The sequence below is a fragment of the Herpailurus yagouaroundi genome, unplaced genomic scaffold, assembly GCF_014898765.1.
Source record: "Herpailurus yagouaroundi ecotype Mexico unplaced genomic scaffold, PumYag 77, whole genome shotgun sequence".
Taxonomy (NCBI): domain Eukaryota; kingdom Metazoa; phylum Chordata; class Mammalia; order Carnivora; family Felidae; genus Herpailurus; species Herpailurus yagouaroundi.
In genome coordinates this window covers 87,709,965-87,736,039 of record NW_024412388.1, presented here as the reverse complement: position 1 = coordinate 87,736,039, position 26,075 = coordinate 87,709,965, and the positions used below count along the sequence as shown (strand labels likewise).

At 36.1% G+C, this 26,075-nt stretch overlaps 1 protein-coding gene across 2 annotated transcripts in view; it reads left to right on the top strand.

Annotated features, from left to right (window-relative positions):
• Positions 1 to 25,802, top strand: part of OLFM3 (olfactomedin 3) — a 208,113-nt gene extending 182,311 nt beyond the window's left edge. For both annotated transcript variants that reach the window (XM_040471124.1, XM_040471123.1), the window contains exons 4-6: positions 2,168 to 2,387; positions 21,734 to 21,840; positions 22,920 to 25,802. In XM_040471124.1, the coding sequence (XP_040327058.1) occupies positions 2,168 to 2,387; positions 21,734 to 21,840; positions 22,920 to 23,597 (1,005 nt within the window). In that variant the 3' untranslated portion in view covers positions 23,598 to 25,802. The remainder of the gene's footprint in view (positions 1 to 2,167; positions 2,388 to 21,733; positions 21,841 to 22,919) is intronic.
• Positions 25,803 to 26,075: the final 273 nt, after the last annotated feature.

Below are 26,075 nucleotides of genomic sequence, written 5' to 3'. Positions count from 1 at the left end.
CAATGCGGGGCTCAATCCCACCACTCTGGAATCATAACCTGAGCTGAGCTTAAATCAATTGTCTGACACTCAACTGACGAAGCCACCCAGCCACCCTCTTCTATACTGTTTAAGACGGAAATCTTGTTGTAGGTATCATACTTGAGACTATCATTCTTATATGAAGAGATCACAGTTGGGCAAAATAGTCTGGCTACAACCTGTGCTACTGTAAGAACAACACAGCAGAAGGTGAAATTCTCGAAGAAATTAATAAGTAAAGATCTATGCTATTCTCCTTTAACCTTTTAAGTATTTGACATGTATATTGGTCAAACTTTCCACTGTTCCCTGATTAGCATCCAGGATTTCAAAACTCATTACCAATAATACAATTATGAATTTTTTAAAAGATCCAAAAAAATACAATTACCTAGTTTTATTTTGTTTGTTTGTTTTTTTGGTTCAGGGGGAAGAAAAAGTCACCAAAATTGTGACACTGAATTGCTCTCTTTTCAGTATTCCCACAGTGTAACATAAAACTCTTCATAGTAACTGTTGCTATAATATGCAGCAAAGGCTACCAACAGAACTCTTATTAAAATCATAATGAAGCAATTGTGTTTTTCTTTTGGGATGCCACAGAATGCTCAAACTAATAAGTTTATTTCAAAATGAGCCACCAAAATGAGTAAAGCTATGCAATTCCACCTTTTCATTGTGATATTTATGAAATCTTTCTCATTATTAAGACTTTGTCCCTCCCACTCAACATGGGCATATATACAAATTCAAAAAATTCTGAGCTTACAGAAAGAGTGGAAATTTCCCCACAAGAAACCTAAGCCCATAAATCAGGGCAGCAATGGGAGCTCCTGCTATTTTAATGCGTTTATAGTAATAACATCTTCCAAATGTAATTTTAAAATGCAATTTTCAGCTCCTTAAATTAGTTAGTGTACAACATGGTTCCTGACAGCACGTATGGATTATTCTCAAATGATCCTCACAGTGACAGCTCTTTCCACAAATGAGACCATCTGTAAAAAAACTCACAACTGAATCACACTCATGAAATCTTTTCACTGACCACCACCACCAAATGAAAGGAAAAGAAGAAAAGGTGACACACCTAGACCTTGAAAGTAAAAACTGCAGGTGGGGCTCAGTTCCATGATGCTAGGAATGAGAGACACCATGTTGCCAAATATGCTTCTTGTTCTCCAGATGAAAATCAACTTTGCAGTTTCGAACAACTCTGTACGACTAGGTCCTGTGTTACATAAACTGTGAGCACTTTGGTCCCTGAAAGAGTTAAGAGAGTTAATTCACTCCCTGAGTAAGCAACTCTGCCTTCCTTAAAGAGCTCTAAATTATCCATGCTAAGGCAAATGGAGTCAGAGTGTGGGTAATAATTCAAAATGGTAAACAGCAACATGCATTTCTTTGAGATTTGAGAAGCTTTTCATGATTTATTATGCTTGCTGAACTTACCTTCCTAATGATACTGTGGTAAGATGGATATTAAGAAGCGTGAGGAATACCTGAGCACTCTGGAAGGAGATGGAAACATTCTAGGTGTTACAGAAAAGCTGTTGTTCTAGGATCCAAAATTTCTTCTAAGTACCCCCATAACAGAGATAGTTAGTCATTGGGTAATTAGAGTTGACATGGGATATTTGACCTGTTTCTAGTAATTCATAATCGAAGATGGATCCTGATTTTATTTGCTAAATAAATACTGCATTGTTCGTTTTAGAAAATGCTCCTAGAAAGTGAAATAACACAAACTTATAAATGCTACTGTAAGAAGTTTTTGTAATTATGATACGGATCAATTTAATAGAAAAGCACCTAACCATTTAAAGAGAGGTTCTAGTACTGGGATAAATGGATTTACTACTAATGATCACAGTAGCCACTTACATTTTCACAGTACTTAATTTCAACCAAAAATCAGTACGATTTTGATCTACTTTGATATACAAATATTGAATCATTATGTTGTATACCTGAAACTAATGTAATGTTACATCCTGATTATACATCAGTAAAATTTTTCTTCTAATTTTCAAAAAAAGGAATTTTAAATCTGTTTTAATAATCCCCTTTAGGTATCATATTAAAAAGAATGTAGCTGCTTGATCTGTTTAAATGACTCTCAAAAACAGCTGCCTGCTTTTTGCAGGAGTTGAAAGAGAAGATGGATGAACTCCTGCCCTTGATCCCAGTCCTAGAACAGTACAAAACAGATGCCAAGTTAATCACCCAGTTTAAAGAGGAAATCCGGAATCTGTCTGCCGTCCTCACTGGGATTCAAGAGGAAATCGGTGCCTATGACTACGAGGAACTGCACCAGAGGGTGCTTAGCCTAGAGACCAGGCTTCGTGACTGCATGAAAAAGCTGAGTGAGTACAACAACATGTTGTGTTTTTAAGTGGTTTCAATGAAAACTGCATTCCTACGCTCTGCAAATAGTCATGAATACCTATTACAGGGAAACCGATGCCTGCTTTCTAAGTGTAAAGTAAGTATTCCTCAATGACTTAAGCATGCCTATGTAATCAGTATTATGTAAAGGTTGCCTAATTTTCAGAGCACCCTGTTACCATTTGGTGACTTGAAATAACACAATTCTATTGGCTATGTGATAATATGGGATGGTCAGTCATCACTTGACTAGAGGGGAGGAGAGGCATTTTTGGTAGTGGAGAAAGTTAGAGGCTAGGAAAAAAGTTACCCTGGGACCAAATATGAAACAACAGGGATTAAATCAAACAAAAGCAATTCCTCTATTATAGACAGTGGCCATCATTTGACTGTTCTGATCCACACAAGAAATAAAAGGGAGACACTTACTCAAATACATATTCACTACTTTGCAAAGGGCCAAGCATGTAACATGAGATATGGACTCTAGCTCTTGACTCCTAATGGTTCAACCTGGTCTAAATTCACAAACTCTTCCATTTTATTCATGAGGTAGTAATTTTTCAGATGAAATCATCCTGGGACTAGTCTCTAACTTAATGCAAAATAAATATGTGGACACAAATTGAATAAAGAGGAATTATTAAGTTCATTTAGGAATATTTTAGTTGCCGACATGAAGTAACATGACAAAGAGGGCAAGTCAATGACCACAGGAAAGTATTCTCCAAAAGGAAAGAAAAACTTTTCTCAAATAGAAAATAAACTAAAAAGAGGAGTAAAGAATTTGGAAAAGATCATCAATTTCTATTAAAGACACCTCCAGAGAATAAATGTAAACATTTGAAATTTGAATGGCTGACAAATATTTTAAGAACTATTTTACAAATGCAATTCAAATGAAAAAAAGAATGAAGATATAAAAAGTTGCATTCAGTACAGTTAAAAATGTGGGGAATCACCACATTAGAGGCCCCACTACCATTATCCCAGGGTTTCCAAGAGATTCCAACAAAATTACTCAGAAGGCAATTAACGTAAGCCCTAAAGCTTAACACAGGAACCCTCAGATCTTTATTCCTCATCAGTCAAGGCTCACTTTTTCACCTTAACTAGTTTACTAACCATCATGACTCCAGTGGATTCCATGACTCCCATTCTTGCACCCCTTCACACATAGTTCACATTATTGCCAAAAGGATTTTTTGAAGCCTCAATCTGAAATGACCTTGCACTGCGGAAAATCTCCTAGACTCCCTTACATCCTGTGATACAGTCCACAGCTTATGCGGCCCTCCCTACTTCTCCCACCTTACATCCTGTCACTCCTCCCCTCACACGCTACATCCCCGTCATGTGTGTTCTCTACTTTCTCATTGCAGGGAGGTGTTGTGATGCTGTCCCTTCTCCTGAAAAGTTTTTCCCCCTGCTTATCCTTTCTGTGTCAACACACTTGCCATATGAGACAAACTCCCATTCATTCTTCAGGTCTCAGTTTCAATGTCATGTCTTGCCACACTCCCTCACTGCTCTCCCAATGTATACTATGTGCCCCAGCTAGGTGCTCCCAGACCCTGATAGGTCACCAATGATTGCACTTTTCATGCTTCATTATCATTGCATGTGTAACTGGATGGCTATCTTCCTTGATTTTTGTTCCATGGGAACAAGAACAATGTCTATGATACTCGCTCTAAATCGCATATTCCGATGCCTAGAAAACTGCCTAACAAAGAAAAATTACTCAATGAGTATTTGCTGAATAAATTAATCCTACAAGGAGTCATATAGTAACAATTTATAAATTTCAAAGAATAGATATTAGCTATTTCAAGTCTTATTTGAAAAAAAAAAAAAAGCTTTCTTAGCCACATATTTCAATCAGGTGGTATAGGACTTACTAAGACTAAGCTAAGCAAAAGTTATTTGACGTATCACTTAAATATTTCCTTATATGTTTTTCTTTTATAATTGTTATGAAGTTTACTGCTAATATACACTAGGTAAATATTACTGACATAAGTGAATTCTGCTATATATTTTTTAGTGTTTATTTATTTATTTTGGGAAGGGGGAAGGGAAGAAAGAGGGATAGAATCCCAAGCAGGCTCCACACTGTCAGCACAGAGCCTGAGGCGGGGCTCAAACTCATAAACCCCGAGATAATTACCTGAGCCAAAATCAAGTCAGACACTTAACCGACTGAGCCACCCAAGCGCCCCAAGTTGTATTTTATTTTTAAATCATGAAATACCTTTGGCTCACTGTACATGTTACATAGTTTGCCAGATGAAGTTCTCCACCAAACTAGATAAGAAGAAAATCTCAAGGCAAGACTTGTTTGAGTGCCCTCAATATCTAAGTTACTTTGGGGGTTACAAAAAATATCCAGATGCATTTGTATTAGCTCAGAAAATATTTGATTAAGGATTTTCTGGGGGCACTGGGTGGCTCAGTTGGTTAAGCGTCTGACTTTGGCTCAGGTCATGATCTCACAATTCATGGGTTGGAACCCCACACCAGGCTCTATGCTGACAGCTCACAGCCTGTTTCAGATTCTGTGTCTCCCTCTCTCTCTGCTCCTCCCCTGTTCATGCTGTGTCTCTGTCTTAAAAATAAACACTTAAACATTTTTTTAATTAAAAAATATCTATTTTCTGTAAATAACAGTGCATAGGATTGGTCTGTGTAGGGCTTTACTTGCTTTGGAAGAGGACTGGTTGTTACAGATGAATCGCTCTAGAGCCTGAGAATCAATTCACTTGGTTGTTCCTAGCATCTCACAATAAACCAAAGCCATCAACTTTGTATACTGACACCAGTTATCTGCTAAGTATACATGCAGTCAACTAAAAGAAGGACAGGCAATAGAATAGTTCTAGCTAGTAAACACCTTGAACCTTAAAGGGTGCCAGTCAGGTTTTTGAGGGACTGGCATGGAATATTCTTGGAATGTATTCAATTTTAGAAATTAATTTCACTTCTAACATACATTCTGAGTTGACTCAGCTGGAAATAATGTCTACCACAGTTAGGAAATGAAATCTACACAACTCTCAGCTCTTTCATAATTCTGCTTGTTTTTTAGTCTACACATAACTCCTACACACAGCCTCCTTCAATATTGAAAATGATATTTGGGAAAAATGGTTTTGATTTAAGTGGACACAAATTCATCCTATTCCTCCTTACTGAACCATGGATAATGTTTCTATGGTGTCCTTAAACCTTAGGACTGCAATCCACAATATATAGATTTTTTTTTAACAACAAAGGTTCTTTTTATTAGTTTTCCTTCATAAACAACAAAGTTGAAAGAATGTGACTGTCCAATTAACTGCATTAACTAGTTAATATTTTAACTAGTTAATATTTTTATTTTAACTAATCAAAAACAAAATCTAGCAACTAATACAAATATTAGACACCAGTAAACAGTATTCAACTTTCTTAATGAGATGGTTGCTATTTGAATTCATTGATAGGACCTTACAAGAGACTGGAAGTAATTTTCAGATGTTATAAACTCTTTCCTGGATTATTAGCAGCCCTCAGATCCCTACTTACCTAGTAGAGAGACCAGTGGCTGGCTCAAACAATGACTGTAAGTCATTTATGCTTTTTTTCCCCAAGAACTGGGTACTTTTCTATGTCACACCATTTTTATGTCCAATAGCAAACCTACCTACTGAGAGTATCCTAAGCAATGAGGATATTTATGATATTTATCAACTGGATCATAATTGTTAATTACAAAGTAAAAAACATGTTCAGGTAGAGACAGACAGCCCTAATGCTATGAGGTATGAAGTCACATGGTCCCTGAAAAATTAAGTAATCTTCATATTGTCCATTTAAAAATTATTCCAGTTTGAAAGGAAGTATCTCATACGTATATTTCCAGAAGAAAAACAAACATGATTGTGAGTGGTGTCTTAAGATCTAGTTTGATTAATACTACTTAGTATTTATACTTGCTGGAAATTAATAAAGATTGGATCAAATGATCTTTTAACACCATGCCTACTATCAACTCATAACTAAATGCCCAATTATCAACATATCAGATCACATTGACTCAGAAAACAGGTATTAACATCAGGACCATTAACACGACATGTAAAGAAAAAACAAACATCAGGGGTTCAGTGTTCCAAAAGCATCTAAAATCCAGTTGCTTTTGGATCTGCAGTGGGACATTGGATAATTATAGTATCCTCAATATAGTAAGAAGAGCAGGAAGGCTCATCCATCAGCGGCATCTTCATTCTTCACAAAAGCCTTTCAACACAAACAACCAATTAGCAGAGGGCAGAAATGGATTGAGGAAACAGAATAAAATTTCAACAATGATGAATGCATTTCCACTCACCTTTTCAATGAATTTGCTTTTAGGGAAAATGTCACACTGTAGATCACACAAATTTTAAGATACTAAAAGACAAACTAGCTTCATTGCCTGCAAGGTCTAAGTTACTCTTAAATAGTAAATAAGGTGATGAAGGAATCACAAGTCATTGAGAGCACTAGGATACCATTCAGCTTATTACTACTAGAGAGTTAAAGTTTTGGAAAGTAGAAATTACGGGGGGACGGGAGGGCTTCAACAGTAATGCACTCTAGGGGCCTGAATGAAGTAATGTTCTTTCTTAAGCGCTTAATTTTCTCCTATGAGAGACTGAGTAAAGTCCCCTGTGCTTAATCTTATAAGTATCCCATTCTTAGACATGCAAAGTATAATTATACGCATGTGAGAATCTGATGGAAAAAGCACACCTAAAGCTCACACACACACCCTGAGATCATCAACAGGTGTTTAATGTGGATTATAATCAGTTCTCTGCCCCCCTACTCCCTCAAGTTAGTTCTACTTTAGGGCAATGGTGTGGTGCCATCTAGTGAAGCACAGGATGCCATCTTTCTATTAACACTAACAGTTTTGAGGCTTCACGTTCAACAGAAATATCCATAGCACTCAAAACTTTAGGTCACAAATAATGACATTTGGTTACTGTCTTTGCCATGTTTATGCCAAATTAAATTTTAAAAGGGAAACCAAATTGTCTATGTGTAAATAGTCTTATTTGCTCATTCAGCAAGTATCTATTGACTCTCCGATATGTGCTGCTACTTTGGTAGGTATTTGGTGATACAAAGATGAGAGGCAGACTGTCTCCCTCTACAGTCAAGAAGCCTGCATTTCAGTGGTGACAACGAGCACAGAAGTAGCTCACTACAGCAGTACTGAGAGATACTGCTTGACTAGCAGTATGGCCAGATGTTCTACATGTTTTAAGTCTAACTGCTGCAAGAACTCTGGGTTAGGCAATATTACTGGCAATTTATACTCAGTTTAAATTATTTTACCAAAAGTGCATGTTAGAGGCAACATATTTAAATCCAAGCCCTTCTGAGTTCAAAGGCAGATTTCTTCCCCAGCTTTCTTCCTTGATGTAGAAAGCAAGGAGCCAGAGAGTCCTTTTTCATTCTTCCCTAAACCTCACCTACATACACTCACACATCATTCCTCTCTCCAACCAATCTCTCAAAAACACCTCTTTCCTGCTTCCTCACTTCTACCACCCTAATCCAGACAGGCCTTCCTCATGCTCTCAGTTGCATTGCCACAATGGCGTCCTACCCACTCCCCTTTACCTGAAGTTATTCCCTCTCCACCACAGGTGTTCAGAGTAGTCTTTTCCAAATGCAAATCTCGTCATATTACACCTATGTTTAAATGATTTTCTTTAAAAATTAAATCCAAATAGCTTTTCATGGTCTGTCTTGATGACATGGCTTCTGCCTAACTCTCTAGCCCTTTTCTCACAAGTTTTCCCCATGTATTCACTGTAAGTTTTAACCATCCCAATCTTTCAGTTCCTCAGGCATGCGTGCTTTCTTATCTGGACACTGACCTTCTTCTCCCCTTTCATGGAATGCTCTTCCACTTTACCTATCCAAATTCGAATGATTTTGCATTTTACACGAGGCACCAACTTTTCTGTGGAGCCCTCTCCGACTGCTCCTTTATGTGGCTGGATTCTCCTGGCATAGTCTTCCACATTCCCCTGCCCCACTTCTCATGAAACTTGGAAGTTTTCTGAAAAATGTGCCATTTTTTTAAATTTTTTAAATCTTTACCGCCTTAAAGACAAGTTGTCCTTTCTCTGAGAGGTCAGGGGCCATCTAGGTCTTATTCCAGCTGAATAAAGTATCATAAAACACCAATAACATAACGGGTAAAAATTAGTGTCTACAGAGAGTTTGAGAGCAAATATTTTCAAAGCAAAAAGCTTTATGTTACTTTTGACAAATAAATGAAGATATGTCAAATATATAAAACATCTGTATCTTTTACAAAACCAAAAATCTTTTGGGGAAAAAAAGACAACAAAAGCACATCCTTTTTTCACCTTTGTTTCTGTTGCCATCTGTTCTTTCTTCATGGCAATGCAACATTTCACATAAAACACATGAAACTGTGTTCTACCTAGCAATTAAAACAAGTGACATTGAAAATCTCAGTGAAAGCAGGAATTAACAGAAAAGTCAAACTGTGAGATTTAACTTGGAAATCTAATAGGGGAAATTAACAAAAATAATCCCATGGATTAAACTGAGATCTTCAAATGAGTCATTCACCAAGGACAGCCCTACACTCCCTAAAATTCTAGATTGTAACACAGAATACAATTGCTCCTACTCATGTACTTGGTGATGACACATTCTTCCAGAATCCCAGAACCTAGCTATTTTAGCACATTTTTGGGTAATAGGTATATTTTACCATAAACTTTTTTATTATTTATCTTCCTTTTTATGTCCTACATTGCCCTAAATCATAACTAGATTATAAGACGTTCAAGGATATAAAAATTGTGCTTTCGGAGGCAAGCATCAACTGCCAATTTGTTTGGGATTTCATAATACAATTAGTTCTTCATTCAATCTGGATGTTACATAGACTTCTCCTTAAACCTATGTTCATAGTATAAGCTCTTTTCCACAAAAAGTTGACACAATTTTAAAAATATTTCATGAAACAAATCAAGACAAATAAAATGGTCACTTTCCTCAACTACCTATTGAGTATATTTATCATTATACAGAATCATACACATGCATAAACGTCAATTATAATTAATAAGTTTAAAACTGTTAATTTTGGAAAAGTGAAAGTATTTAGAAATATGTTACTCTTGATCTTTTTTACTAGACACCACTGAAAATTCATTCTAGTGCCATCTCCGATACTACATCGATTATATCGATCATGATCACCACCTTTCTCTCAGCAGTATAAGGGTAGGATTAAATATGCAAATAAAAGTTTAAGTAATACACACAGATTTTACTATACTTTACTGAATTCACTATGTAAAGTAGGGACACACTTATTTTAAAGTAGCTTTAATAGACTTTAAAGATCAAATCATATCTACTACTTGCTAAATGAGTTCCCCAATGGCCTTACGTAAAAAGAAACAACATAATGTCATAAATATATTCACTACTCCATTTAATTTATTTACATGGGCATAGCCTTAGGATTTAAATCCAGAAACTGTTAGTCCAGGATATTAAAAATACAATTATATATTAAAGAAATAAACAGAAGACAGATGGTTTTTATGCTTCGTTGATCCAAACAACAGATCTACTGAATCCCAAATGATAGCTTTCCCCAAGCCACTGATTGATAAATACGGATCGCAACTGATTATAAAAAGTTTAAGATCTACAAGTCATCAGAAAATAAAACAGTCACTTTCCTCAGTTATTTGCATATTTTGTGAACATACATAACCATACACATGCAATATATTACAAAATGCTAATATTTTCATGTGTCTCACTGTAGACGGAGAAACACAGCAGGATAAAAATCAGTGAAGCAAAACTCTTAACTTCCTTCTTTGCCATCCACTTTTGCAGGAACATTGGTCTTCCAGGCATTTGGGGAAATTATCCTTTCTGTCTGGCTTTGTCCTCATAAAAAGTGAGAATGAAATAAGAAAGATAATGATTTATTTGAACAAAAACTAGTCTATGGGAGCCAAGAACTAGAAATGACTTCTATTGTTTATTTTACTTTTACAATTTCTGCACTCCATCAGAATCTGAAAATACCTTTGTTTACTTAACACTAAGATCCATAAAATTATATCTAAAAAACCAGCCATTGTTTATAAATTCCTGAACCTTAATTTTTGGATGAATTTTAGCTTAGAATCAGGTAACTATTTGGAAGATAAACTTCAACTGGAAAGAAATCAACAGTGAGAGCCCTGCTTTTTTTGCTTCCCAAGAGTAGATGATGACGGCAACAACCATGATCACCCTGATGGTGTGTATGTTTTACCACAACCACAAATACCACCTTCTTCTCAGCAACATATAAAAAAAAAAAAAAAAAAAAAAAAAAAAAAAAAAAAGTCTGCTGATTCCATGTCCAAAGTTCTCTTAATTAGAATAACAAAATGGCAAGCCTCAGAACTTCCATTTTGGAGATGAGGAAACTCCACTCCACAAAGTGCATTATCCAATTTTACATGAGATTTAACGCTGCAGCTTGGATCAGGAACCAGATTTCCTAACACCCACCTCAGCATTCTAACCTGAATGGAATATACTACACAAACAACATTTCCTTGGAAATTTTCTGGGAATTTGTGGAAGTAAAAACACAGACACCTCCCCCAACCAAAAAAAAAAAAAAAAAAAAGTATAGAAGGACAGAGTATGGTTACTCATGGTGCCTAAATAGATTAAACCACCATCCACTCATGGGGTTCATTTGTTTATTCTCTTTTCCATCTCAGTTTCTCCCTCTCTACTAGATTAAGAAAAGTTTGTCTGCCTTTAGTAATAAACAGTAGCACCAGCACAATAAAAAGTTCCCATGGCCCAATATTTCTCCACCCCCATCTCCCTGTTGCTTCTCCTTTGAAAGAATCTTCAATAGTGCAGCTTTGATTTACAGTCTTCAAAACCAATTGTGATCCAGCTTCTGTTCTTAACACTGTCTTCATTTGCTTCTTGTGATCACCAGTGACTTCTTGTTACTAACTTCCATGGTCATTTTTGTTATCTTATTTTTATTAGATATCTCAGTGGTATCCCCCCCAAGTCAGAACTTCATCCTTCTTAAAAGGTTGTCTTTTCTTCCCTTAACACGACACTATTTTTAAGTCCCATTTGTAGCTTCTTTGGGGCTCTTTTGCTGGGTTGCAATGCCCCAGAGCTCTGTTCTAAATGTCTTTTGTCTTTTCTGTATATGCCCTCCCTCTAAGGCAGTATTTAGCCTCTGCCTTTCACTAGACTCTCAAAACTGTGTCTCAAAGGGTGTCTCTGCTCCCTAGATTTTTATATTTTCTTCTTTACACCTCCACTGGAACGCATACTAATCATGAACAACTTAATCTGAATTCTTGATCTTCTCTCTCAAACCCATTTCTTCTTTAATCACTTCATGTGAGTAAATGGCACTACAATCTTCCCAGCTGAACAAGCCAAAATTTGGATGTTATCTTGGACTATCTTTTTAATTTAAGGTTTTCTTCAGTTTCTCTTTTCACTTTACATCCTAACATCTCTTCTGAAGCCAGTCCTATCAACTTTATCCCCAAAAAACCATAACCCAAGCCATCTACTATTTTCTATCCCCGTCACCACTTCCATCATCTCTCACCTGGACAAATGAGCCAATCTCTTAATTGGTCTTTTCTGCCTATACTGTATTCCCTCTATAATTAATTTCCATTATACGAGCTAGAGTGATCTTTTTTAAATGTAGCTCACATACTCTCACTCCACCCATCTTCTTACGACTCTGATAGCTTCCCATCATAGCTTGAATAAAATACAAATATTCTGATTTTACAAAAGTTTATTTTTTGGAACACCTCTCCAACCTCTTCTACTTTTCCAAGTGTGCCCTAGACACACTGGCCTTTTTTTCTTAAATTTCTGCTTCTCTTGCTCACCAAGTATGCCCAGATATAGAGCCTCTGCAAAAACAGTAAGAATAACATTTTTTAAAGTTGTACACACACACACACACGTGTGTATCTTCACGTGTGTGTGTGTGTGTGTGTGTGTAATTTAAACTTACCAATAACCCTGTGAAATAGATATTATTACTGTTGTTATCCATTTGACACTAGGATGTTAAAAACTGTAAAAGATCCCTGGAGAGTAAGTGATAGAATCAGGATCCAAATCTAGACAGTCAGACTCCTTAACTCATACCCCCAGCTTTAAGATGCTGCCTTCTCCTAGCTGATCCACTGTCTGAATGGCCTTTCCTTCAACTTATGGTCTCAGGGCTTCTTGTCAGTTAGATCTCAGATTAAGTATCACCCTTTCTGAAAGGTCCTCCCTACTCATCCAATCTAAAACAGCCCCAGAGTCACTATCAAATTATTCTATTTAAATATCTGCACTAAAATTTTTCCTACCTGATATATTCCTTATTTGCTTCTTTCTTTTGTCCTCTTTCTTCCCATCAAAATGGAAGCTTCACCAGAAAAAAAGGTGTCCTTTCTTTCTTACCATTGAAATTATAGTACATAGGAACAGTGCTCCATGATCATTAAATCTCAGCTTGATAAATGAATGACTAATGAAATGAATGAGTAAATAACTCATTTAAGCTATTATTTTAAAATGTTTATAACTTTAGGATTTTAATTTTTCGCTTGAAGTGTGCTTTGTAGATTAATGCTATAAAATTTCATTTACTCAAAGAATGTCACTGTGCGATGGGAAGTTACAGTGGATCCAGGTCAAACGCAGGTGGCACCAGGAATATAGAGGCTGGCACTGCACACTGTGAGTCACTGGGCAGATGGGAGATAGCTAATAGGTGACCGACATGGAGGAAAATGATGGAGAGAGGAGTCACGCAGAAGAATCAAAGAAAGTAAAACACAAAGTTCATAAATGTTCACAGGAATATCTCTGGCCAGAGACTTATATATAAAATATCTTTATTTGGAACCAGAGCTTACATGGTTTCACATGCATATTTTTAAAATGGTTTATATCAGAGAGCACATGGGTGGCTCAGCCAGTTAAGCATCCGGCTTCGGCTCAGGTCATGATCTCACAGTTCATGGGTTCGAACCCTGAGTTGGGCTTTGTGCTGACAGCTCAGAGTCTGAAGCCTGCTTTGAATTCTGTGTCTCCCTCTCTCTCTGCCCCTCCCCTGCTTATGTTCTGTCTCTCTCTCTCTCTCAAAAACAAACATTAGAACATTAAAAAAAAAAAAACGGTTTATCTCTAACTTAAAAACCACTCACTGAAATCTCAAAGTTTACAAAATTGTATTGATTTACTAAATAATAGAAGTAAGTTTCCTTCACACAGACAACTACCAGTAAGACACATATGTAAGACCAAATAGGTCTAATCAATACAATTGCTAAATGTGTCCTTTTAGACCCTCATATTTTTTTTTTAATTTTTTTTTTTCAACGTTTATTTATTTTTGGGATAGAGAGAGACAGAGCATGAACGGGGGAGGGGCAGAGAGAGAGGGAGACACAGAATCGGAAACAGGCTCCAGGCTCTGAGCCATCATCCCAGAGCCCGACGCGGGGCTCGAACTCACGGACCGTGAGATCTTGACCTGGCTGAAGTCGGACGCTTAACCGACTGCGCCACCCAGGCGCCCCTCTCACATTTTTTTATAGAAAATTAAACATGGGAAACTAACTGAACTTGCTTGTTTCTATGTTTGACAGTTAACAAGTATGTTTTGTAGGAAACTAAAGGTAAATGTGGTTTAAAATGAGATAAATTTCAAGGAGGATTATCTTAATGGAAACAGTGCCATTATAAATTTTAGTACTCAGGGCTGGCTTTCTAGAATTCTTATTTAATATCAACAGATATTCAGTGCACTTGATACTACATCCTTTTCCTCTCAATGTAGTTTTAGTCTAAAATAACGTCTTTAACTTTCCTTGTCTGTTGATTGAAAAAAGAAAAAGAATAAAATAAGAAATGGGAAGGATAAGCAATGGTATTTTGAGAAGCTACAACATATGGCCCTATTTTGTCTCCCTGTTCCCCATATATCCCCAGTACCTAGCACAGTATTGGTACTTAAGCTCTCAGGAAATGGTTGTTAAATGAATAATTATTTTACATTTAAATATTAAATATTGGGGGTGCCTGCATGGCTCAGTCGTTGAGCATTTTACTCTTGATTTCGGCTCAGGTCATGATCCCAGGGTTGTGGGATGGAGATTCTATTCGATCTCTCTCTGCCCCTCTCCCCCACTCTTGCTCTCTCTCTCTCTCAAATAAATAAATAAATAAATATTAAATATTAATTTTATTCTCTAATGTATTTAGATAAAATGTCCATTGTTACAAGAAGAAAGCCAAATCATTTTTAGTTTATGTGTCAGAAGCTTTTAAGTCCTGGTGTAAATTCTATCTTAATTCCTCATCTAAGTGATCTAGGCTCAGCAGTATCCCTCTGCCATATGGATACAATGCTGGGTAAATCCAGACACCACAGAGGCCAAGACACCCCAAGTGCTGTCAGTTTTGGGAAAGGTTGATTATATGAGATTCTTGGCATGATTCCTAGTCCCAAATATAGTTCTTATACAGCTTTTATCTATCCAACTCAATTCATATTAAAGCTATGTTACATAAACTGAGTCCAGAGGCTCATTCACACCCATAAAATGAATCAGCATATGTAATACACACATATCTGAGGCATATATTGACTCCTGCTTTGTCCAAACTGTGCTTCAGTCATCAGGCAGTAGACCTATGTTAGGGGAGGTGACTTTGCTGATAAAGGTTAAAAATCTCACTCTGAGTTTTAATGATATAGTCTGGCCATCTAAAATGTTAAGTCAAACTCCGTAACTATAAATTCTCCATTCACTTTTAGTGTTAATACAATTTGAGATCAGTATAACTTCTTACTGTGTTTTCACTTGGCCATTTCCTCCGGATATAAGGTGTTATGGAAATGAACATTCCATTATGTTCATATTTCATATGGAGACATTATACTGATCTATATCCAGATAAGTTTTAACTGACTTCTGAGATTTCAGGTATTTTTTTTTTCAAAAGTTCATTCATCTTTAAAAGATACTTTTCACTCTTCCCTTTTGTGGCCATCACTGAATGCCAGTGGCCAAAATGAAATTGAATCCCTTTGTGACTTCTGACTACAGCAGGAACTGTGAAAGGCATTTCAGTGCACCTTCACACATCAGCAGGAAGACGATGTCTTCCCCTCTTCCCAAAAGCTCAGACAGAAGTACAATGTTCAACCCATGCCCTTACAAAGAGATGATAAGGTGCAGGTTGTATGAAGACACTACATAAGGTCAGCAAATTGGCAAAGTAGTGCAGATTCACAGGAAGAAATATATAACCTACACTGAATGAGTACAGTGGGAGAGGCAAATGGCACAACTATCCGTGTGGGCACTCACACTAGCAAGGTGCTTATCGGTAGACTAAAAGTGGATAAAGATTCTCGAACATAATAAAGCTAAATCTTACCAAGTAAGAAAGGAAGAGGGCAAATATAAGGAAGAAACAATTGAGAGGTACAGGAAAAAAGTAATCTTATATACAACTTCCAATAAAAACTGTTAAAAAATAAAACTAAGATATTTTCCAAGAAATTTTAGACTCCTGTGCAAAGTGGGTCATGTTTTTCCTAGGTCATAGTCATTAGTTTGAAATAAAATGCACACCATTTCTCCTTGAATTACATGCATAATACCTCTGAGTACAGCTCCTACACATGTACTAACAAATGTAATCACCTATTAACTTTTAACCTCTCTACGAAATAACTGATGAATGTAATTCCTGGTAAGGATCCTAATTTTTTAGGATTGAAATAATTAGAGGGAAAGGTTGCCATGTCCATTGTGAGAAGGAGATGCAAGTTTAAAAAACACAATTTCAATCTGGTCCTTACAGGATTAAAGCCTAATTAAAAATCAGAATAATAACAGGTTTCATTTTTGGAGACTATTTCTATCTTCAATTTCCATCTACTTCCTAACTTGCATGGAAGCAAGGCATTTAAAAACCTGGAAATTATTTTTCATTAGCACATATATAGATGTGATTTTTACTTTTTTAAATTTAATGACTAATATTAAGTTTTTGCAACTGTTTTAACTTTTAAAATTATAATTTAATTACTGTATGGACATGACTAGAAAATTGTATGCTTAGAATAAAAAGCAAGCCTCCTTTCTCCAGGAGCAACCACATTTCAGTTTAACTTTAGGGCTTCAGGTGGTGAAATCCAGACCTCTAATGCTATGTTTATTTTTCCTTTTTTTTTTTTTTTAAATCAATTTTGGACAACATTTACTGACTTTTGCTCTGCAAAATGCAGACTTAAGTCACTTAGCCAAAGCCACTTCCTTGTCTCCTCATTATATGCTTTTAGGACTATTCACAGTTCAACCCTTAGCAACTTTGTAACTTCAACCCTCCTATTTACAACTTTATTGTTTTTTCAACAACTACAGGAAAGCTCTTAACACCCTATTTTTAAGTATGATGTGAATTACATCTCCATTCTTTCTTTCATCTCTTTTCCTAATTTTTAGTTCTTTCATAGTGTGAAGTTTATTCTTCTAGGTTATCATGGTTGGAAACATTTTGTTATTTCTATAATCACAGAATAGATGAAATACTTATTAAGTATTCTGTAATTAGTTCATGGGCTGATTCTACAAGCCAAACATGAGTTTTATTATTTGTTATTTATGTCATTATTATGACCATGTTCATGTTGTTCTTCTGGAGCTCAGTGGTGGACTCTGATATATTCCTTTTCTCTAAAAGTCCAAGGTCATATCCGTGCCATTCAAAAGTGAGAATTACTACAGTTAAGTTCAAATAAATTTTCTCTTTACGTATGTACTTCAGTAATTGCCTTCACTATACCCACCTTTTCTTAGAGGATCTCACCCAATATTTCTGTATCAATTCCTCTTCTGAGACCTCCTTCCTGCAGATGTTTGTTCTGGACTAATCTGCCTCCAGATGTAGTGCACAGTTGTCCTTCTTGGGCAAGAAGGTACTGTTTTCCTGATCTCATGCCTTGCCCTGTCTTGGCTTACTGTTTATTTTGTTACAGTATATCCTCAGGTAACTTCTTAAGAAAAAGTACACTGTAGGTAAACTTTTGGAAAGTTTTCATGTGAGACCAGATCCTTACTCTATTTTCCTCTGATTTTTTTGTCCTTGAATAAACTGATTATTGTCTTCCAGCATCCAGTATCACTAAGCCCAATGCCAGTCTAATTCCCATCTGTTTGCACGTGACCAATTCCCATTCTTTCTCTGAAGAAGTTCCAATGTCTTCTCTATTATTAATCTAAAATTTCAGTAATTTTTTTAAGAGTAAATCTTTTTCCATTCATTAGGGCATGACCTTTTTATAAAAATGTTTTAAGGTTTATTTTTAAGAAAGAGACAGAGCATGTGGTGGGGAGGGACAGAGACAAAGAGAGAGAGAGAGACACCCAGAATCTGAAGCAGGCTCCAGGCTCCAAGGTGTCAGCACAGAGCCCGACGTGGGGCTCGAACCCACAAACGTAGGTATCATGACCTAAGCCAAAGTCAGATGTTTAACTGACTGAGCCACCCAGGCGCGCCCCTATGGCATGACCTTTTAATCTGAACAAAGGTTTCCCCCACTATCTCGGATTACTACAGAATTCCTATGAAAACTTTCCAAAGCCAAAATGGTAGAAAGTAAAGAAGCAATTACTATTAACGTATATGGAAATTTCTAAGCATTTCCAGACCCAAAAAAATAATCTCTCAGGTTTTTCTGATCCCTTAGGGCACATCTTGCTAACAGATGCTCAAAATAAATCCAGATAAAGCACGGATGCTCTTAGACATAGTTCAAAGCTATGGCAGCTTGATGGTAAGATGCCAAGTGTGGTTCCCAGGGAACCATATGGTAGTATGAATTCCCCGGGAGTTTGGTGACGCCATTCTCACTTCTAGGGGTAACACAAACTTTTGAAGGGCAGAGGATACCCTGTTTTTAGGTTGGTAACTAGGGAAATATCCTGTATAATTTCTTTGATAATTTACTTTTTCTCTCTCCTTTCATTCTAAAAACTTGGCCTTCAGATGTAGGAGCTTCTGGGTTGATTCTACATGCATCCGTATTTTTTCTGTATTGTCTATCTTTTTGATTTGAGACCGATGTTTATCTTCCAACCTATTTTTTAAAATGTACTATTTTTGGGGCGCCTGGGTGGCGCAGTCGGTTAAGCGTCCGACTTCAGCCAGGTCACGATCTCGCGGTCCGTGAGTTCAAGCCCCGCGTTAGGCTCTGGGCTGATAGCTCAGAGCCTGGAGCCTGTTTCCCATTCTGTGTCTCCCTCTCTCTCTGCCCCTCCCCCGTTCATGCTCTGTCTCTCTCTGTCCCAAAAATAAATAAACGTTGAAAAAAAAATTTAAAAAAAAATGTACTATTTTTAATTGCCAGTAGCTCTTTTGTGTTTTCCTTTTACAGTGAACAGTTTACAGTATGCAAAACTCTACAGATACTAGGATCTCTTCTCTCTGTATTATCTCTCTTCTTATGGGGTCTGTTTTCTCTGCACTTTTAGTCATTCTTGTTGTAAGCTTTTTGAAAACGTGTGCTTACCTTTGCTTATCCATTCATTTTTAAAGATCTGAACAATAAATCTACTTGGAAACTGTACTTAGGTAGGGCTTGTCACTCTATTCCCTAGTGAGTAAGGTAGGAGACTACCAATGTCAGAATGCAAGAGCCTTCATTCTGGAGCTCCAATGCCTACATTAGTTGCCCTAATCCTTTTCAAGTATTTAACACAGATTTGTAGATTTTTTAAAACTGCCTCCTGGGGTCCTGGATCTAGGGATGAAGAAAGGATCAACTGCTCTTCAGGCATGCTTTCAGTGGTGGCCTGTTTTCAGGGCCCTATATCACCAATACCCTCACAGGAACCGTTTCTGAGTCCTTTCTCTTCTTCAAAGCAAAGCAGCTCCCTTCTTAGCACTTGCCTCCTCTGCCTGGACACTAATGCATCTTATCTTATCCCACATCTTTAATTACCACTCTCCATCACCTTCTGTCTTTTAGAAATTGGTTGAAGTTTCTTCTCCACTGTCTCTTATACCATTCTCTCTGCTTTGGGCTTTTTTCCACCCGTGTGTTTCTCCTTTATTATCATTTTAATTAGATCTTAGATAAGAAAGAAGATGAAAACATTTATTAGTCCATCATATTTAAGCCAGAGTTACTTTCGTATTTTACCTAATTTATCTACTTCTATTTTGTTTAATAAGAATTCATTATTCATGCCTAAGGGGGCAAATATGTTCTGTGGTGTTTTTCAGGAGATGGGGTATCTTCCAATTTCAATTCACTTGAGATTTTCATGCACTTATCATCCATGAACTTAGAAATATTTACATAGGACATCATTAAAGATCATATTACTTTCATTTACTGTGCTTTCAGAGAACATACTCAACAAGATTCATTCAGAATACATTTGTTTTTGTCTAGTTCAAACTAATACCACTTACCCATATACTGTTCCTATGTTTACATCGAGTTGATACAGTCTAAACAGGTTTAACCCAACAATTTGCTATTCAATATAGATAATGTCATAAAATCTCTTTAATTATCTGCCGAGTTTATCAGGTATAAGGAAACCGAATTCATTTATATAAAGTATATAAAAATGCCATCATATCTAATTTCTTTCACAAAAGGAGAAAAAAATGTATTCCATTCAGGTTTCATGAAGTGTTAGAGATTATTAAATTTGCACTTATCACTGAAATAATACAAAATATAATGTTATCACTCATCATCATCCTACCTGAACAGCTTAGTATTCTGCCAGTTACTAATTATTCTTACCAGAAGCATATATACAGAAAAAAAGAGTCAAAATAAACTCCAAGCTAGAGAGTTAGTTATGTCCTTGATTTGCTTTATGAATTTTTTTTTCCTTGAAGTTTGTTTATTTTTGAGGGAGAAAGAGAGAGAGCCGGGGAGGGGCAGAGAAAGAGAATCCCAGACAGGTCCCACACTGTCAGCACAGAGCCCAACAAGGGGCTGGATCTCATCAATTGTGAGATCAGGACCTGAGCAGAGATCAAGAGTCAGTCATTAACTGACTGAGCCACCTAGGGGCCCCAGGAATCTGTTATCTTCCAAATACATGGGAATAGGAACTAACTAGAAATTTATAAATTCCAAGGATAGGCAGAGAAGGGTGGAAGAAACACTGCACAAACAGAACAACAAAGAAAAAGTAGGTAAAAAAACATAAAGGGGGGAAAAGGGGGTGTAAATGGATAGGATATTCTTTGAGACTAAAGGTCAATCAACATTGATAGGCATTCATACTGCCCTTCACAATGTGTAAAGGTCACTTTTAATTTTTGCTATTTAAAGTCTTTTAAAATGCCTGGGTTTCTGTTTGGTTTATGTCTTGGCATTTATGAAGTCTGAAGCTTTCCTAAAATCTTACACTTAGGGTGATAAAAATATAATTTTTCAAGAAAGTCATTAATTTTTCATGTGCATTACATTGATTGATACTCTATCTTTCACTGCATGTGCCTACAGGGTCTGGAGGGCTTGAGTTTTTTGTGATTTTGTGTTTGTTTGCACCTCCAATGGCTGCTGTATCAGGCCCTGCCATCTGCACAAGGCATACCCTTCAAAACTCTACCTCTTTCAGGTAGACTGAATTTTTATTGTATATTCTATACATTTATCTTTCAAAGGAGCTGCTCATTCACCAACACAAACTTTAAATCAGCTTACAGAGTTCTTTCTGGCCTGCATAAATTGTCCAAAATCTCAAGGCATGGGGTGGAGGAGGGATAGGAGAGCAGGTGATCAGGTAAACAGACCCGTGGTAAATTTGTTTATTTTTTCTGACTTCTTTATTAAGATGGAGCAGCTGCTAAAGTGGTATAAAGACCATGGCTTTCCTCACTATTTCTTTCCAGATTGTACAAATCATTTCCCATTTTAAAACACCCATTCTTGAGATTTAGAGCCCTGAAAAAGCCAAGTACTCATGGTTCAAATTATAGTTAAATGCACAGTACCCTACATGAATGATCATTAATTCAGAATATGTGATATTAATCTCATGGTTTTGCTTTGTTTCAGGATCCCTATCTTACTCTTGAAAATCGTATGAGTGTGGTGGGAGTTTGACTGTGGTTTAAGTATGTGTGTTGCAATCATTGTTCATGTTCACCCAACATGTTTATGTTTTTCTAATTTCAGCATGTGGCAAATTGATGAAAATCACAGGCCCAATTACAGTCAAGACATCTGGAACCCGATTTGGTGCTTGGATGACAGATCCTTTAGCATCTGAAAAAAATAACCGAGTATGTTGCTTCCACAAATGTCTTTGCTTAGGATTATGTTTTATTTGCACTTTATATCGATTGCACTATTTGTTTTCTTCAGGAATATTAGTTTCAACTTGAAAAGTGTTACACTGTTTGCAAGTATTCTTAGTTTGATAACATTAGCATATCTACAGCAACCTTATTTTGGTAAAATGTTCCATCTTACAATTCACAAGTCAGTCTAATTGCTCTAATAGTCTGTTTTATGCTAGGAAAAAATGCTTATTACAAGTATACAAAATTTTCTATATACTCCTTCTAAAACCTGTTCCTTAGCGTAAGAAAAAAAAATAACACTAAATGGCAAACTCAAGAGCTAACCAATTTGCTAAACAAGGTGAAGCATCTCTGGATTCTAAAGGTAATTTTAAAGTCAATAGCACTGAAACTTTTGGGGTGCATTTTCATAAGCTCACAATGCCTGTATTAGGCAAATCAACATACTGGAAACCTACCACAGCTCTACTTACAGTCTATTACAGAATTCAGTTTACATTAACATTCTCAAGGGTTACATCCAAATGAGATTAGTAGCTAAATTAGTAAAATAGTTTCACTAAAGAGTAGTTGTACTTATAAGGCGATCCAGTGAACAAGCATTACTAGAAGTTTCTATGGTATCAATAAAGGATAAATAAATGTGTAAAACTAGACCATATATTTTTCAGAGCAAAAGATGGAATAAATTTGCTGCAGGTGGTATTTTTTGCAGTTATCACATTGCACGGATTGTAAAACTGAACAAAGTGATGTGATTTGCATTGACACGTGTTTAGTTCACTCGGTCATATGCACTGAATGGTCAAATAAATAAAAAGGGCAAAAAGAAAATCAACTTCAAAGCAGTAAAGTCAGTTGTTTACTTTCCACATGGAAAATGCCACTATTTTTGCCTGTAGTACTATCACATTGTAAGAGGTCACCAGTAAGATGATGTGGTTTCCAGATCCTGAGAACAGGGATATTAATATATGTTGACTCTGTCTTTATTTTGGAATTCTCAGAAAATTACAGAGTTTAGTCACTCCTTTTATTTTTTCCCCCCTTTTCCTCAGGTCTGGTACATGGACAGTTATACTAACAATAAAATTGTTCGTGAGTACAAATCAATTGCAGACTTTGTCAGTGGGGCTGAATCAAGGACATACAACCTCCCTTTCAAATGGGCGGGAACGAACCATGTTGTCTACAACGGCTCACTCTATTTTAACAAGTATCAGAGTAACATCATCATCAAATACAGCTTTGATATGGGGAGAGTGCTTGCCCAACGAAGTCTGGAGTATGCTGGTTTTCACAATGTTTACCCCTATACATGGGGTGGATTCTCTGATATCGACCTAATGGCTGATGAAATTGGGTTGTGGGCTGTGTATGCAACTAACCAGAATGCAGGCAATATTGTCATCAGTCAACTTAACCAAGATACCCTGGAGGTGATGAAGAGCTGGAGCACTGGCTATCCTAAAAGAAGTGCAGGGGAATCTTTTATGATTTGTGGGACACTATATGTCACCAACTCCCACTTAACTGGAGCCAAGGTGTATTACTCATATTCCACCAAAACCTCTACATATGAGTACACGGACATTCCTTTTCATAACCAATACTTTCACATATCCATGCTTGACTACAATGCAAGAGATAGAGCTCTTTATGCCTGGAACAACGGTCACCAGGTCCTGTTCAATGTCACACTTTTCCACATCATTAAGACTGAGGATGACACATAAGCAAATGTAATTTGTTTTCATTTATCTAAACAGTGTCATTTGTGATAAACTCTATAGAATCCCTTCTGTTGTTCCTTTATTAGAACTTCTCATCATTTCTCCAAAGCATTTTTTTATTATCAAGTTGGTTTTTCAAAAATACAGCTGAGCCTGTCTAAATCAGCCTGTTGGAAACACATCTTAACTCCTAAATTTACAGGGCCTATCATGTCCTTGTCATGAAAAGCACTAAAAAGAGTTTAAATGGCTAAAGTCATAGTTTTGCAAAAGATTAATGATCTGCCTTATATTAGAGTCAGAGACTAATGATGGCTTAAATGCATGAATGTTTTTTTTTTTTATCGTCATTTTTTACTGTCTTTTGCTCTACATCAGGAAATATTTTGGTAGGAATTAGGGGAAAAAAAAGCACTTTCCTCCCATTTCTAAAAAAGATTTAAGGATTTTATTTATATGGAAAAATTATAGTACTCATTTTGCTGTTCTAGAATTCTCTGATGCGGTGCTGTACAGTCATTTTTAAATCTCTTGCTAACATTTTATTGGCAATATGTATTTCTACCATTGCAACCACCATTGTGCAATTGTATCTCTTCACTTCTGTGAAAGTAAGTAATATTTTTTATAAAATACACTGAAGTTTAATCTCAGTAATTATTATGGGCCAATTTTCAAGTGTGGTCAAGAAGGAAACTTATCTTCAACTTAACCCTTTATTTAAAACTATAAACCAGAAGAAAAAAAAATCAAACTAAATCCCTTACGTAGAATATTCATATTACCCCAGGTTTATCAGACCACTAACACTGAATGCTAAAACTGATTCCGTAAGGATGAGTAACTCTGTTCACTGAAAGCAACCGTTATTGTCGCTCGCAAAAAATGCAACAGAGTCAGAAAATTTGGATTTGACTGGATTTTACTCATTTATTATTCAACTAAACAAATTTTGTTCTTCCTAATATATAGTGTTGTAACTTAAGTTTTTAAACACAACTTGCAACTTGTGTCAGGAATCTGAAAGTACATGAAGCACATAAAAAAGACTTTTAGAAAGAAACTTCCTGTGATGTCATCTAGATTTACATTATGAGCTGTAGAGGGTTACTGGCAATATCAGTGTGAAAAAAAATAGCAAGACTTGGAAGTTGTCTGTGCGGTTTAAATGTACACAAAAAACAATTCAGAAAACAAGATGAGAAAGCAACCCTTTGTTACCCTGATTCGCTATGTGTGCAAAATAATGTAACCAAAAAAGAAAGCTTTAGTAATATTTTATGTTAATAACTCCAAAAACATAATCAGTATTTATCACACATTTCACTGAGTTTGGACGTACTTTCCATATATTAAGAATACTTACCTAAGTCAGTTTTGCAGAAACTAGTGTGGGTTGGTTTCATAACTTAAAAAGTATATTCTATAACAAATAATATATAACTTAAATTGTGGTAAATGTTTAGTTTGACACGTACATACTAACAACTTCCTTTTAAAGTAAGGATATAATAATTCAGATAAAGCATTGTGTAAAAAAAAATGCTAACACTTAAGAGTAATTCATTTCAAATGTCACAAGTAAAACATACTTCTCAAATATCTCACTGTCAAAGTCATAGGATTAAATAACTCACTCTCGAGACTGTGAAAGTTTAGCAAAGATTTCTTTTCCTTTTTGCCTACAAAAAGTTAGCATGACTTAGTGACCACTCAGGTCCTTTTGCAAGGTTGTCTTCTCTTTCAAAATGTTTATATGAGTTCTCCTCTGTTTTTGAGAGTTAGAAAATTTAGGGGATTCACTTGCCATTGTATACACATCACAAATATAATCAGCCAGTACTTTGTATATCAAGAGTTTGTATGAAGAGAGTCAATTTCAAAAATGAATGAATTTTTAAGGAGATGGCCTCTGATGGATATCTGGGTCTTCATTACTTGTTTTTGTTTTTTTTTAATGATGTAATATAGTATCACACACATTTGAAACCTGGATGATCACAGCTTTTTTGTGAGATGTGCAGCTTGTAAAGCACTCTATTGTTTTCTATGTAAGGTTTCATCACCATATCCAATTTACAGTGTATGTGCTGCTAGGGCAAGCACAGATTTTATTATTGTCATAGAGTTTAAAATGTGATTTGCATTAAACATTTACAGTTCAAAAGCATTTTTCTTAATAAATTATCAGTTTTGTGCCTGAAATAACAACTTACTCTAATCACTTTTTTTCATCTCAAATTTTATGAGGGAAATAATATTTTTAAATCACCTACATAATCCAATCAGTAAAAAAATCCGAGCTCAGAAGTCTTAATCCTAAATGAACTGTGCAACTGGTATTTTCTGAATTAATCAGATCATTAACAAACTGCCATGTCATTCAAGTAACAACAGAATCATGGTCTGATTGAGTTTATGTGACATCTGGATTTGTGGCACTTGAATCACAACACTTATTATCTAAACTTACATCTATTA